General features: G+C 44.5%; 1 protein-coding gene and 1 long non-coding RNA gene across 4 annotated transcripts in view; one reads left to right on the top strand and one right to left on the bottom strand.

Annotated features, from left to right (window-relative positions):
* Window positions 1–13,257, bottom strand: part of SGCG (sarcoglycan gamma) — a 62,901-nt gene that overhangs the window by 30,884 nt on the left and 18,760 nt on the right. For 2 of the 3 annotated variants that reach the window (XM_084767469.1, XM_084767471.1), the window contains exon 2: window positions 1,973–2,170. In XM_084767469.1, coding sequence (XP_084623595.1) covers window positions 1,973–2,170 — 198 coding nt within the window. Of the gene's footprint in view, window positions 1–1,972; window positions 2,171–10,262; window positions 10,582–13,257 lie in introns of those variants that run through there. The other variant, XM_084767470.1, reaches the window with a different exon arrangement.
* Window positions 5,719–10,265, top strand: LOC311589179. The gene is made up of 3 exons (XR_014776437.1): window positions 5,719–5,845; window positions 8,093–8,251; window positions 10,217–10,265. It is a non-coding gene; the product is annotated as an uncharacterized lncRNA (long non-coding RNA).

The raw sequence follows: 13,257 nt of genomic DNA, 5'->3' as shown, positions 1-13,257 counted from the left end.
ATCTATCTTGCCAAATTAGTGTATTCTACATTAAATGAGAACCACACCTCTGAATGTACAACACAAGGGTTTCTTGGGACATAGGCTAATGGCAGAGTACTTGCCTAACATGCAAAGGGTTGTGTGTTCAATTCCCAGTACCACAAACTATCAAAGCACATAAGGTTGTGCAGTTATTTTTAACTTATGAGAATGTTTTGAACAGAACAAATTATTTAAGACTGCTGATATATTATTTTCTAAATCTGTTGTGAATATTGAAGTGTTTGCACACATATTTATGTGCGTCAGAACCGAGTGTTTAAGACATACAGATACTGCATTGCTCTGGCTTGGGCATGGTGTAAGTGTGTCCCTCCAAGGCAGTGGTTCTCAAATGTGGCTCATGACCCTCTGGGGATCAAATGAGCCTTTCACAGAGGTCACCTAAGACTGTTGGAAATATTAGATATTTACACTATGATTCATAACAGCAGCTAAATTATAGTCATGAAGCAGCAATGGAAATAACTTATGGTTGGGGGTCACTACAACATGAGGAACTCTATTAAGGGTTGTAGTATTAAAAAAGGTTTAGAACCATTTCTCCAAGGGCTCCTGTGTCGGCAGCTTGGCCACTGGGGTGGCAACTTTTTGGAGGGTGTGGACTTTTAAGCGGTGGTCTTCATGGAAGGACCTTGGGTCCATGGCAACTGCCACTTGGGAGAACCTGAAACACTTGTTTGGGGGCCCTAGTTAGCTCTCATGAGAGGGTTGTGATGAAAGCCCCAGCTGGACCCCATCCAGTCTGGCTGGCCCTTTGTCTGCTGACGGGGTTCCTCCTGCCACACACATCCCTGCTCTCTTCCCAAAAGGCTTGGGGAGCATCAGGGAGGAGGTGGCAGAAAGGACGGAAGAGCTGGAGGACGAGAAGGAGTATGGCGAAAGCTCTTTTGTGCATGTTGTGTCTGATGCTCTCCGGACACACAGCATCTGTGGTTACTGCACAGAGCAAGCCAGGCGAAATTCTGGCGTAGATGGGTAGATGACCTCTGGCCTGCAGCCCTCACTGTGGAGCTGTGACAGTGGACACTTACTCAGGGAGAGAGACTCACTCTTAGAGGATGCGGCCAATGGTAGGTAGATTTCCCATGTTCTGGTGGACGGCCCTACAGCCCTGCACTTATAGGCAGCACTGATTGGATTTAGTGAGCTGTAAAAATAATGGCATGAAATTGGGAGTTGGATCTGTTAAGAGAGAAATGGGGAGAATTGGAGGGGGAAATTGGAATAAACAAGATCATATTTTAATGTATATGTGCATAAAATTATCAAGAATAAAGATGGGTCTGGACAGATGGCTCAGTGGTTAAAAGCACTGTCTGCTCTTCTAAAGGACCTGGGTTCAATTCCCAGCACCCACATGCAGCTCATAACTGTTTTTAACTCTAGTTCCAAGGCATCTGACACCTATATACCAGTGCACATAAAATAAAACTAAATAAAATATTATTTTTTAAAAATTAAGAAAAAATTAAACAGAAAACTAAATGAAAAACAAAAAACAAAAATACCTCTTCTTTAAAAAACAAATACTTGCCTCATGTAGCTCATTATGGTAATTTAATTAAAGAAGAGTGGCCATGCAAATACTAAACATATAGGATTGATGACGTTAGGAAAATCTGTGAGTTATACACTTCTACAGACTGTATTCTACAAATTACCACTAAGATATCTTGACCCAATCAACCACAAATTCAAGATTAGAATTTTTCTACCCTATGGAGATAATGACTAATGAAAAATATAATGTGGTAAAAACAAAAAAAATTTAACACATTATAATTTGCAGTGAGTCAGAGAAAGCAAAATTGATGTATCTAGCTACTGAAAAAGTCCTGATGCAAACAGGAAACGTCTGTCCATGCACTATGGAGGCGGCAATCCATCAAACACCTCAGGCGCATGCTCAGTAAAAGGCGGTACTCACTGGAGAAAACCACATCACTCTTAGGATCCAGATGGTGAGAGCGAGATTCACAGTGAGGGTGGCGATCAAGAGAAGGACGAACAGGTATAGGCAGCGCTTTCTCCAGCCGTAAATGCCGATCTTGTAGACGTGCTGGCTCTCAGGCCTCTCTAGGTGGAAGCCCTCGGTGACTGTGGTGTACTGTTCTCGTACCATGTTCTGGCGGAGGGGAGGAGGCAGAGGGATGGGGGGGGGAGGGGAGGAGAGAGAACTGAGTTCTCATGACTTATTTATTATGAATCTAGAAAATAATTTTACTCTAGACCTATCCAGAACCGGGGTACAGGGTGAACACCTGTAATCCCAGACTCCAAAGGGAGCAGGAAGAGTAAGGCATATTTCTTACTCATCTGCAAGACTGCTTTGCTTAAATAGCACAGAGAGAGCTATGAATAGAAAGTGCAGCAAATCTCATGTTTATGTAAAACACTGGTGACTTATATCCAATGTACGAGTTACAAAACTACTGATATTTAGGGCCAGGCAGTGGTGGTACACGCCTTTAATCCCAGCCCTCAGGAGGCAGAGGCAGGTGGACCTTTAATCTCTGTGCATTCAAGTTTACAGAGCAAGTTCCAGGACAGTCAAGGCTACGCAGAGAACCCTCTTGCAAAAGAGCTGATTTGGTTTTTTGTTTGTACTGACACCAAATGCCCATGGAAAGGACCCCAGAAGTTCAGATAATGTCTCTCAGATACTTGCTCTAACCAGCACTGGGCAGAAGAGCAGTTCCCCAGTGCTTTGAGATCACTCAAAGTGGAATTCATGTTGGCAAGAAATCACACTGACCTGAAAACACAGAGCCCTCCGTGATCTATTTATAACCTTGTACAACAGTAACAGAGGGGGGTGAATATTCTAGAACTTCATACCTATACTCAAGGGGACATCAACACAGACCACAGCTGCCATATGACCAAGGACCCAGATATGGCCCCTGGCAGCAGCTTGGGCCTTAATGTCCCTATGGCCTCAGGTGGCAGTGAAGGCCACTCAGATTAGCATGTCTGAGGACATCTACAAGGTCTCCAGTGGCATCCCAGGCTCATGTTACCACCAAACGCCATGCAGATGTCCATGGTCTGCACGGTCATCTGAGGCACTCTGCTGATCTGGCCCTGCCCCTCACCTAGGCAACATAGAAGAGCTGACCCTGGTGGAGGGGAGTAGGGTAGGGGAGCCAGCCCAGAGGGTGTGAACACAGGAGGGCTGTCCCCACCCCTACAGTGCTATAGGGTGCTGAACTGGCACTGAGGTCATAAAAATGGGAGGGCTGGCTCCTCCCCTCGCTGGCCGCTGCACTCTGGAGAATGGACCCTGCGCCTAGACTGGGCAGCACAGTGGAGCTGGCCCTGGTGGTGAAGACGCAGGTGAGCAACCCTAAGGACGTGAGAGCAGGAGAGCGGACCCTGCTCCTTTCGGGTGAGCTAGTCAGGGCAGTGCTGGGGAGCTCACCCTGTGGTGCAGGCACAGGAGAGCTACTGAGCCGACCATGTCAGCTACCTTCCAGGCCCAGATTCAGGGCTTTGAATTGTCCTACCCCAACAGTTATCCCATCTATGATGTGCTAGAGCATATGAAAGGCCTGGCCTACAGACTCAAAGCTGCAGGATCTTCATGACACAGGGCAACAACAGAGGGGTCCCCTTGACGATCTAATATAGATAGTGTGACAGAAGCCAGAGGCCTCAAAACAGACCAATGACTCCTTGCAATGAACATTTATTTGCAAGTAATGGTGTATAGACAAAGGATATACTGTGGGACACACTGTGACATATAACAAGACTTTTAAAAAATTCAATCTTAAGCCGGGCGTGGTGGCGCATGCCTGTAATCCCAGCACTCGGGAGGCAGAGGCAGGCGGATCACTGTGAGTACGAGGCCAGCCTGGTCTACAAAGTGAGTCCAGGACAGCCAAGGCTAACACAGAGAGAACTTGTCTCGAAAAAAAAATTCAATCTTATTTTATTTCACTTGAGTATGTGTGGGGGGCACCGTAGGTTGCAAGGGTGGGTGAGGAGATGAGTGGAATTGGGGTGTGTGATGTAAAATGCACAAAGAATCAGTAACAGGTTGAGAGAAAGAAAGAAAGAAAGAAAGAAAGAAAGAAAGAAGGAAGGAAGGATGGAAGGATGGACGGACAAACAACTGACAACCACAGAAGCAGAGTGTGGTAGCTGGGGCAGGAGAATGGTGGGTTTGAAGTTAGCCTGTGAGTGTAGGCATAAGGTTATTTTGTAGTTTAAATTCTGATTTCCTATCTAGATGTTTTGTAAACTCTGTTCCCAATTGTCCCCCTGTTATATCAATAAAGCAGCTCACAGCCAATCGATGAGCAGGGGAGAGAATAGGGCGGGACTTCCTGCCAGCCAGGAGAGGAGGAGTTAGGAGAAGAAGGAGGGGATTCAGGCATGGGCAGAGGTCCAAGGAAGGTCAGGAGGAAGGCGCTGGAGCCGAGGAAAGCTACAACGTGCAAGTATCACTGGGGTGTTTGCTGGGAGTAAGACAAAACAGTATATAGGGTTAAGAACAGACCTAAACTGCTCAGATTGTGTTGTGAAGCGTTGTATTATAAAAGAGTCTCAGTTATTTGTGTGATGGTCAGGTTAAGAGAGAAACTGAAAGAAACAAACACTGTTTTATAAAAATAACTTCAACACTGTGAGCTTGTCTGAAAATATCTGTCACTTCTCCCTGACCTCTGTTGCTCCATCCACACAAGTCTGAAGTGTGAATATGTATCCCAAGTGTGACTCATGCAGCTAACCCTCTCTGCACGGGTCTACAGGACTAAGCTACAAATATGCATGCACATGTCCATATATGTAGTCCTTTTCATAGTGAAAGGAATAACATGAATTTATTTTCATCATTGTCCCAAATTCATGCCGTATTTCAATGTCCAAATAGCTTTAGGGACAACTCTGTCTCATTTTTGCATTAGTCACTCTGCCTGGTACGTGTAAATACAGCAAAGCTGCTGGGTTATAATTCTGGACTTTGTCCGAGCAGTCTGTCAAAATAGCATGTAGCCCTATTATGCATGCATACAAGTGACACAGGGTCTCGTGTATGCATGCTCACAAACATTCATATTAAAAGAGCATGCATGCCAGGCGTGGTGGTGCATGCCTTTAATCCCAGCATTTGGGAGGCAGAGGCAGGCGGATCACTGTGAGTTCAAGGCCAGCCTGGACTACAAAGTGGGTCCAGGACAGTCAAGGCTACACAGAGAAACCTTGTCTCGAAAAACCAAAAAAAAAAAAGAGAGAGAGCATACAATTGTTCTCGCTTTTTTTAATAGTAAGATTGACTTAAAATAAAATGGTGTCAAAAATTTTTAAATCAAAACAAAACAAAAAAAACACAAAAAACGAAAACAAACAAACAAATAAAAATTTTAAATAAATAAAATGGTGTTTTGTTTTAAGGTCCTTGAGAAGTATAGCAAACCAGTAGGCCCCGGCCCTCAGCCTCTGACAAATGCAAGCAGAAGGCTCGTGAGAGAGGCCTGAAGGGAAGAGCTGACTGTCCTGTCGGTTTTTTGTTTTTGTTTTTGTTTTTGTTTTCAGATTGCAAGGCTGAGGTCCAGCTTCATTCACTTTAGCTACAGCCTCATTTTCAAACACAGCATGATGTTTACAAAAGGAAGCAATTCAAAATTTCGACTCTTCACAGTGTTTACTCTGGTTTTTATTCAGTGCACTCAGAAACCTGAAGCTTTTACTGTGTAAGCACATAGTGGTTGGCAGAGGGGAGTAAGTCATCCGCACCAAGAGGCTGAACTGGTGGATGCGACACAGCGCAGCCACCGGCGGATAAGAACAGCACGTAAGTCACCTCAATGCAGGACTGTAATGAAAACGGTGGCAGGTGGCCTCCTTAGCCTTAAACACACCAGGTGTCACTGGGTACCAAACTTTGCATGGGTTATAACAAGTCTCAGCCACTGACTTGTGCACAAGCATCGGATGGGAACAGCAAAGTTGTAACTGACTTGCAACGGTGGAAACAAAATGCTACGAGCAACTCTGGGGGCTCAGACACAACACTTGTGCATCAGGCAATAGTGGGAGCCTACTACTTAGAGCTTCCTTCTGCCTGTGATAGTGAGTGCCTACTGTTTGTTTGCTTGCTTGTTTGTTTCCCCCTGAGTCACTGTAGTGGGTGCTTAATTTCCCTCTATCACATGACAGTGGGCACTTTCTGTTTTCTCCATGTTATCCTGGGAATCTGAGTGTGGTGGTTGAAAGATGTAACGCTTTCATGGTTCTTTCTGTGAATGCAAATTAGACATATACAGTTTTCTTCCGTGTGAAAGCATGTTAAGCACCTACTGTTTTCCCGATATGTTACAGGAGACTCCCAGGGTTTTCTTCTGCACTGTATAGTCACTGCCTGCTGTGTTCTGTCAGTGTCTACTTCTGTATATGCTACTTGGGCACCTCCTGTTGTCTTGTCTGCACTAGGAAGACTCTCCCTCAGCTCCTTGTAGCTGTGGTCCTGCCATCAGCCATGTGAGGCCGTATCCATTATCCCTGTTGTGTGGGTAACACGGGGTGATCCGCTGGGGTATACTATCAGTCTAGACATGGAGACTGTACCTGGGAAGGCATGATATCCAAGCAAGCCACCATGTCTCAAACATTCCAAAATTGATGCAGATGCTCAAAGAGAAACTGATAGATCACCTAACCTTGATGGACCACCTGACCCCGATGGACCACCTGACCCCTACACACACTAATCACACTTCATCATCAAAGGAAGTCAGGGCAGGAACTCAGGCAGGAGCCTGGAGGCAGGAACTCAAGCCGAGGCCATGGCAGAAAGCTGATCACTGGCTTGTTCCTCATGGCTTGTTTAGCCTGCTTTCTCATACCATCCAGGACCACCAACCCAGAGGTGGCACCAACCCACAGTGAGCTGGGCCCTCCCACACAAGCCATCAATGGAATGTTCTTCAGCCATTAAAGGGATAAAATCCCATTGCTTGTGACAACACAGATAGTATTGGGCATGGCAATGTCAAGTGAGATAAGCCAGGCACAGAAAGCCGAGTGCCACATGACTTTACTTGTGTACACTCTAAAGAGCTGGGCATGGTGGTGCACCCTTCCATCCCAGCATTCAAGAGGCAGAGGCGGGCAGATCTCTGCAAGTTTGATGCCAGCCTGGTCTACATGGCGAGCTCCAGGACAGGCAGAGCTACATAGTGAGACCACATGATGTTTCACAGAAGTACAGAGTGGAATGCTGGTTTCTAGAGGCTGGGAAGGTCAAGGGAGGGAGGGATGGAGAGAGCTTGATCAACAGGTGCTAAGTCATAATCAGGAGAAATAACATCTTGTGGCCTATCTCACAGTACGTTAAAAATAATCCTCATTGTCAAGGTGACTGGATTTAGAGTCACCTAGGAGATACAACTTTGGGTGAAAACATTTCTAGAGAAGTTTAACTGGGAGAATGTCCACTCCGAATGTAGCATCCCATGTCCTTGGATCTCGGACTGAATAAAGGGCGGGGGACCAACCAAGCACCAGCACTCATCTCTCTCACCTTCTTTAATCTGGGAATACAAGTAGAGTGGCTGACCAGCTGTCCCTGTTCCTGCAGCCATGCTTTCTCCACAAAGATAAACTGCATTGCTTCAAACCATGAGCTAAAGTCTAAAGTAAGCCTTTCCTTTGCCTCTGGTCTGATATTTGGTCATAGCAACAAGCAAAGTATTACATGTGTTTCAAAATAACCAAAAGCTAGAATTTGGAGCCTTGTCACTACAAAGAAGTAATCAATATTTAAGATAGTAGATATACTAATTACCCTGATCTCATGTATAGACATAATAAAATTTTACACCCTACTCTGTAACTATGTACAATGTGTTAATCAAAAGAAAAAACTGTCCAATGCTAACTTACTGAAGTTATTTATTTTTTATGTGTATCTGTGTTTTGCTTGCATGTGTGTCGGTGTGCACCAGTCACCCTGAAAGTCCAGCTGACTTAGATGTTTTGAAGGAAACTGAAAGAAATCTGGCATGCTTTATAAAGCCACACATTACTGTCTTGTCCTTAGATCCCAAAACCCTGACTTGGGGTGATGAGAGAATGAAGAATGGACAGACACATGGACACAAAAGAGCTGATGGAGAGGTCACAGCACCCCAGAAATCCAGTGTGTCAATTACGTACAGTTGAACAGAGGACTGGTTGTTGCACACAGCTGAACAGTGAGGTGACGTTATGACATACAGACAAACAGGGAGCTATTAGACACAGCTGAAAGGGGAGTCAGACTTAGCTAATCTCAATTAAAAAAAAAAGTTAGGGACAGGCAGAGAAAGCTTTGGTGGATATTTTCTTCACACTGTATCATTCCCAACACAGAGCCTATTGGGACAAAACTTTGCCATTGCTCTGAGCCTAGGCCTGGAAAGGCCCTCCCACTTCCCATGAGTCTAAGGCATTGTGGGCCTTGACATGGCTGGGCCCTTATCACACAAAACACATTCAGTCAGGACTTTCTTTACGCAATCTTCCACCACCCTCCACTTTTATCCTCTCTGTTCTCCCAAGCAACATCTGTATAGCTCTAGGCTTCTCTGGCCCAATGGCAAGGTCCTATAGTTCTGTGGTCCCACCTTTGTCATTTCTTCCCCTACAGATGCCTTTTAATTTTGTCATGCTGTGATGTAGAGAAGGTTCTGGAAAAGTCTGAACAGGAATATATTGTACTTTGTAAGGAGCTTAGCTTAATTTATATATTGTCTATCATCTATCTATCTATCTATCTATCTAGTTTCAAACCTAGAACAAAAGGCTGAGGTGTTTATTTAAAATATCAAAGTGGACCTGGCTGCCAGGTTCTCCCAGCATCCCTCGGTCCCCACTCATTACAGGGTGTGGCTGGCATACCCCACCCTCTATCCTAAGCTTTCCAGGTCAGGGGCTGGGCTACCCTTCCCCCTGAGGCTCTTCCCTATATAATCTGGACCTTTTAGTTACCCACCCCCTTTGTACTGGCCTCCTGGCTGCCTCACCTGGTTCCCCTCCCTTCCCTTCCCCTCCCCCTCCCCATCTCCGAGCTGGTTCAGGGTCATGTCCACTCTGCCTCTAGCTATGTTCTCTCTTTTATCCACAGTAAACCTTCTCTTCCACTGTACCTAGGAGCAGTCATGTCCTTTCCTTTTTATTTCTTTTTTCATTCTCTATCATCATCTACCTATTTTTTGTGAGCCCAGGACTTCACACATGCTAGGCAAGCACTGTATCACAGAACTGTACCTCAAGCCGCAGGAAGTGTATTTTTATAGGACAAGACAGAAAGGTCCTGTTTTCAGTATTTACCTGCCATCTTTGTCATGGTCACTTGGGCACTTGAACTTGAAAGTCTTCAGATGTCACTACTTCCCTTTGGCCATTCTAGAACTCACAAAATTAATGCCACTTGAGCCACTAGTTTTGAAATCCCCAAAGCGGACCTCTGTGTATCTAGATATTTCCAAGCAAAGAAACAAGGAGCAAACAGGCCTGTTTTTGCAGGAACTGCTTTGTAGTTCCTACGAACCCAGGCTGACTCAGTCCTGGGGGCAAATCTTTCAGCCAGCCCAGCTGTTCTTTCCGTGGCCTTCGGGCCTTTAAAAGTAACTCATATTTTCCAGTCGCCACACAGTAACTTAGAAACACAAAGAAACAACCCCAATTTGCTCAGTCAAAAAGCAACAGTTCCTCTTTACAGTTGCCCCACAGGGTGGCTTTTGTCTGTGCATACAGCTTACCACTTTCTTTTTTCCAAATCTTGGGAGGGAAACAGTCCAAGACCAGTTCGGGAGCTGGCTTGACAGTTTGCTCTTGTGTTGTTTATTCTCAACTTTCAAAGCACCTTGACCTTTGTTCTCATTTCCATCCATGAGTGTCTCTAAGAAAACCACCCAGAAAGTCTGAAGCTTCAGACAGCCTATCAGAAAGGTTTGAGAGGCGTTGAATATGATTTTAAAGAGTATTACCTTCTCTGATTAACCATCAGAGTCAACATCCCATAATCCAGTCACTTCGTCATGACAAGCGGACAACTTGTAGTGAGAGGGAAACTGGACTTTGTTAATAATTAAAATATAATTGAGAAAATCAATTTATTCGGCATTATTTTAGATTATTAACCAATATTAAGCAAGAAACTTTGTACCTATCTGATGTATAGGCTTCATACTGACTATATAAAATCCAAGTGGAAACTGATGGCTTACCTTAGCGACTCAGAAAGCACACTGATGAATTGACTCCCAGTGAGGGCCCAAGCTCTGCGAAGGTGGAAAGGTTTAAGCTCGCATTTTGTGTAGGATGAGAAAGACACTAAGTTCACTGTCTCTCCCCGGAGAAAGGCTGCCTTGGCTCAGGTTTCCGCCCTCCTCGAGCAACAGGCGAATCTAAATTTACCCGCTGACTTCAATCGCTCAGACTCTCTTAAAACTGAGAACCAATTCCAGCCCGCACCCTCAGGGGTGTGCCAAACACACGCCAGAGCCAAACAGAATCCCAACCATTGCTGCAAAGCTAGCACCCAACCTGGAAACCCTGGGCCACTTGCTGAGAAGCTTTGCCCTCAAGAAGAAAGAGGTGAGCACTAAGCCCAACGCTCACAGCATCACTTAGAATTCACACGCAGCACTCAGAACTAGGGCCTCGCTGCTTTGTGGGTTCTTTTTTTCTTACCCAGAGACAGGAAACTATGCAATAACAAACAGCCTGTCTTTGGAAAACACTATTCTTAAGCCCCATTCTAAGTAAGAAACTTTATTATTTGAAGAGAAGAAACTTGCATCATGGTTACTACAAGAAACAGACAGCAAATAAACATTAAAATGATGGCAGTTCTTTTAAAGGAAGACAACATATCAGTTTAATGAGTTAGGTGAGTGTAACCATCTGATGCTAAAGTGTCTTTATCTAAAAATCAATTAGATGGTTTAACTTTTATCAGGCACAAGTAGATCAACCTTTTGAATCATTAATCTTTTATTTTGAGTTATTTATATGCTGTCTGGCAGCATGAATTAAAATGGACTAACTTACATCCTTAGAGATTTGCGTCTTAGCATCAAACCTTGCATAGAAGGGACAGTGATGCAAGGATGCCCATGGTTGATTTTAACTTTCTTCTTGGGAGACTCTCCCCTTTCTATTTATTTGCCTTGTGACTTTGTAACTCTGTTTGAAACCAGATGCTTCTCTCCCAGGGACAGCTGCTGGCCTTAAATTAAACCAGGACAGTTTCAACTAATCTTAGATTTATAGGGAGCTTAGGACACTTTCATGGGTCCTCTACACACAGTTGTGTCTACTCTGACAATTCAAACTGAAAATCAGAGTCTAACAATCAGTGCTGAGTTAAAAATACTTAACCTATTTGTCAATGGTACCAGAAAGATGGAGAAATACAAGAGTGAAAGTCCTAACTCAATATTCTGATTGAAATATGACACACTTAACTGTTTCAACACTGCCCTTTCATTGGTGGGTAAATTGACTTTGTGACCATGCACTTTTTGGGATTTTTCTTTCTTTTTATGTCAGTCAAGCATTATATATGTTGCCCACTCAATAATTTCATGTTATTGATGTCAACATCCAGTATTCCAGGTGAGAATGACTCAAAGATATCTCTAATTTTTATGGGTTAACTGAAATTACTATAACAAGATTTTCAATGTTTGGAATGTAAGTCTGGCTTAAGTCTGAAACTCACACATGATATCGTTTTCAATGGAATCGGAGCATTTTAAAGATAGATACAGCCTTAAAGTAACTCTATTCTATGGCCAGTAATGTACTCAAGGTTCCACAGTTAATGAGGCATGAGTAGAAAAGACTAGAAACCCCGCTGTGCTTCCATACCTATTCAGTACTCGTACACCCATGTCATTCATGCATGGCCGTCACACTTCTGTGACTAGCTTGTGCCATCTCATTTTCCCTGTCCTTGCACTCCACTGCAGCGCCTAGAGGTCTGTTCCATCTCTCAAGTTTTCTCAGCAGCGTGGCTAGCCCTAGTGAGACTGGGGGGTGAGGGGTGAGGGGTTGGTAGTGACGTCACAGGGAGGACTTAGATTCAGCCACTTACCACATCCTCAAAATCAAGGCACAAACTGACCGATGAAAATGGACTTCTGTCGTGAGTGTGCTACGTCCTGTGTCCTTCCACGTGCTACTGAAGGACAGTGAATTCTGAAGGTAAGGCAGTTTCATTGGCTTCAATTTGCCAAATAGTGGCAATTTCCTTGACAGCCAGCTGAGCCACGTACAGTTAACTTTTCCCAGTCTTAATTATTAGTGTTAATTTTCAGGCCACACCTTCTGCACCACTCAGTAACCCCTCCCACACACTGCCACACACATACACATACACACACACATATACACTACGGAATGGCTATAACGTGTTAAAACAGGCCACTCTGCAGAGTGGAGCTTCAGAGGGGGCTGAGGCAGAACTGGGGGGCTGACAGAGATGAGGAAGAAGGCTCTACAGCTACAGCAGTCAGATACCAGCTCCCCAGAAGACGCCGGTGCAACTGGGTAAAGCTGATAATGGCAAACAGAAGCAAAGTGTGTGTGTGTGTGTGTGTGTGTGTGTGTGTGTGTGTGTGTGTGTAGGACAGGACCAGATCCAGATGAACAGATGGACTGACAGACAAATGGCAATGCAAGTAGGCTGTGTCAACAGCTCAACAGCAGCCACGCGGCTGCACTGAGTCCCTGGGACAGTGGGAAGTTCTCTGCCTGTTGGTCTCTGGATGCTCACATCAGGTGACAGGGGTCAACACCATCACCTTCCCGGGAAAGGTGTTCTACCCTTTCCTCAGTTGCCTGCGTTCAACAAGTTCTTGGGCCTGGTTTCCTGATATGGTTTTATTATGTGCAAATACACACACTGTCCCAGTTCATCTTGATAAGTACATAGAGGACACTACATGACAGTCCTGATTCTCACTGCCCGGTATATAAAGTGCTAGCTTTTGACTTTTAGGAAAGTAGTGTCTATCATTTATCTATCTATCTATCTATCTATCTATCTATCTATCTAATCTGTTATCGATCTATCCAACTATCTACCTATCTATCCACTCATCCATCCATTTATCATCTATCACCATCTATCTGTCTGTCTGTCTGTCTGTCTGTCTGTCTATCTATCATCTGTTATCTATCTACCCAGCCATCTACACATCTACCTATCTATTC

This window comes from Acomys minous (genome assembly GCF_964271855.1).
Source record: "Acomys minous genome assembly, chromosome: 18".
Classification (NCBI taxonomy): Eukaryota; Metazoa; Chordata; class Mammalia; order Rodentia; family Muridae; genus Acomys; species Acomys minous.
Note: the sequence above shows the minus strand (reverse complement) of the source record. Positions and strands in the feature narration are given on the sequence as shown.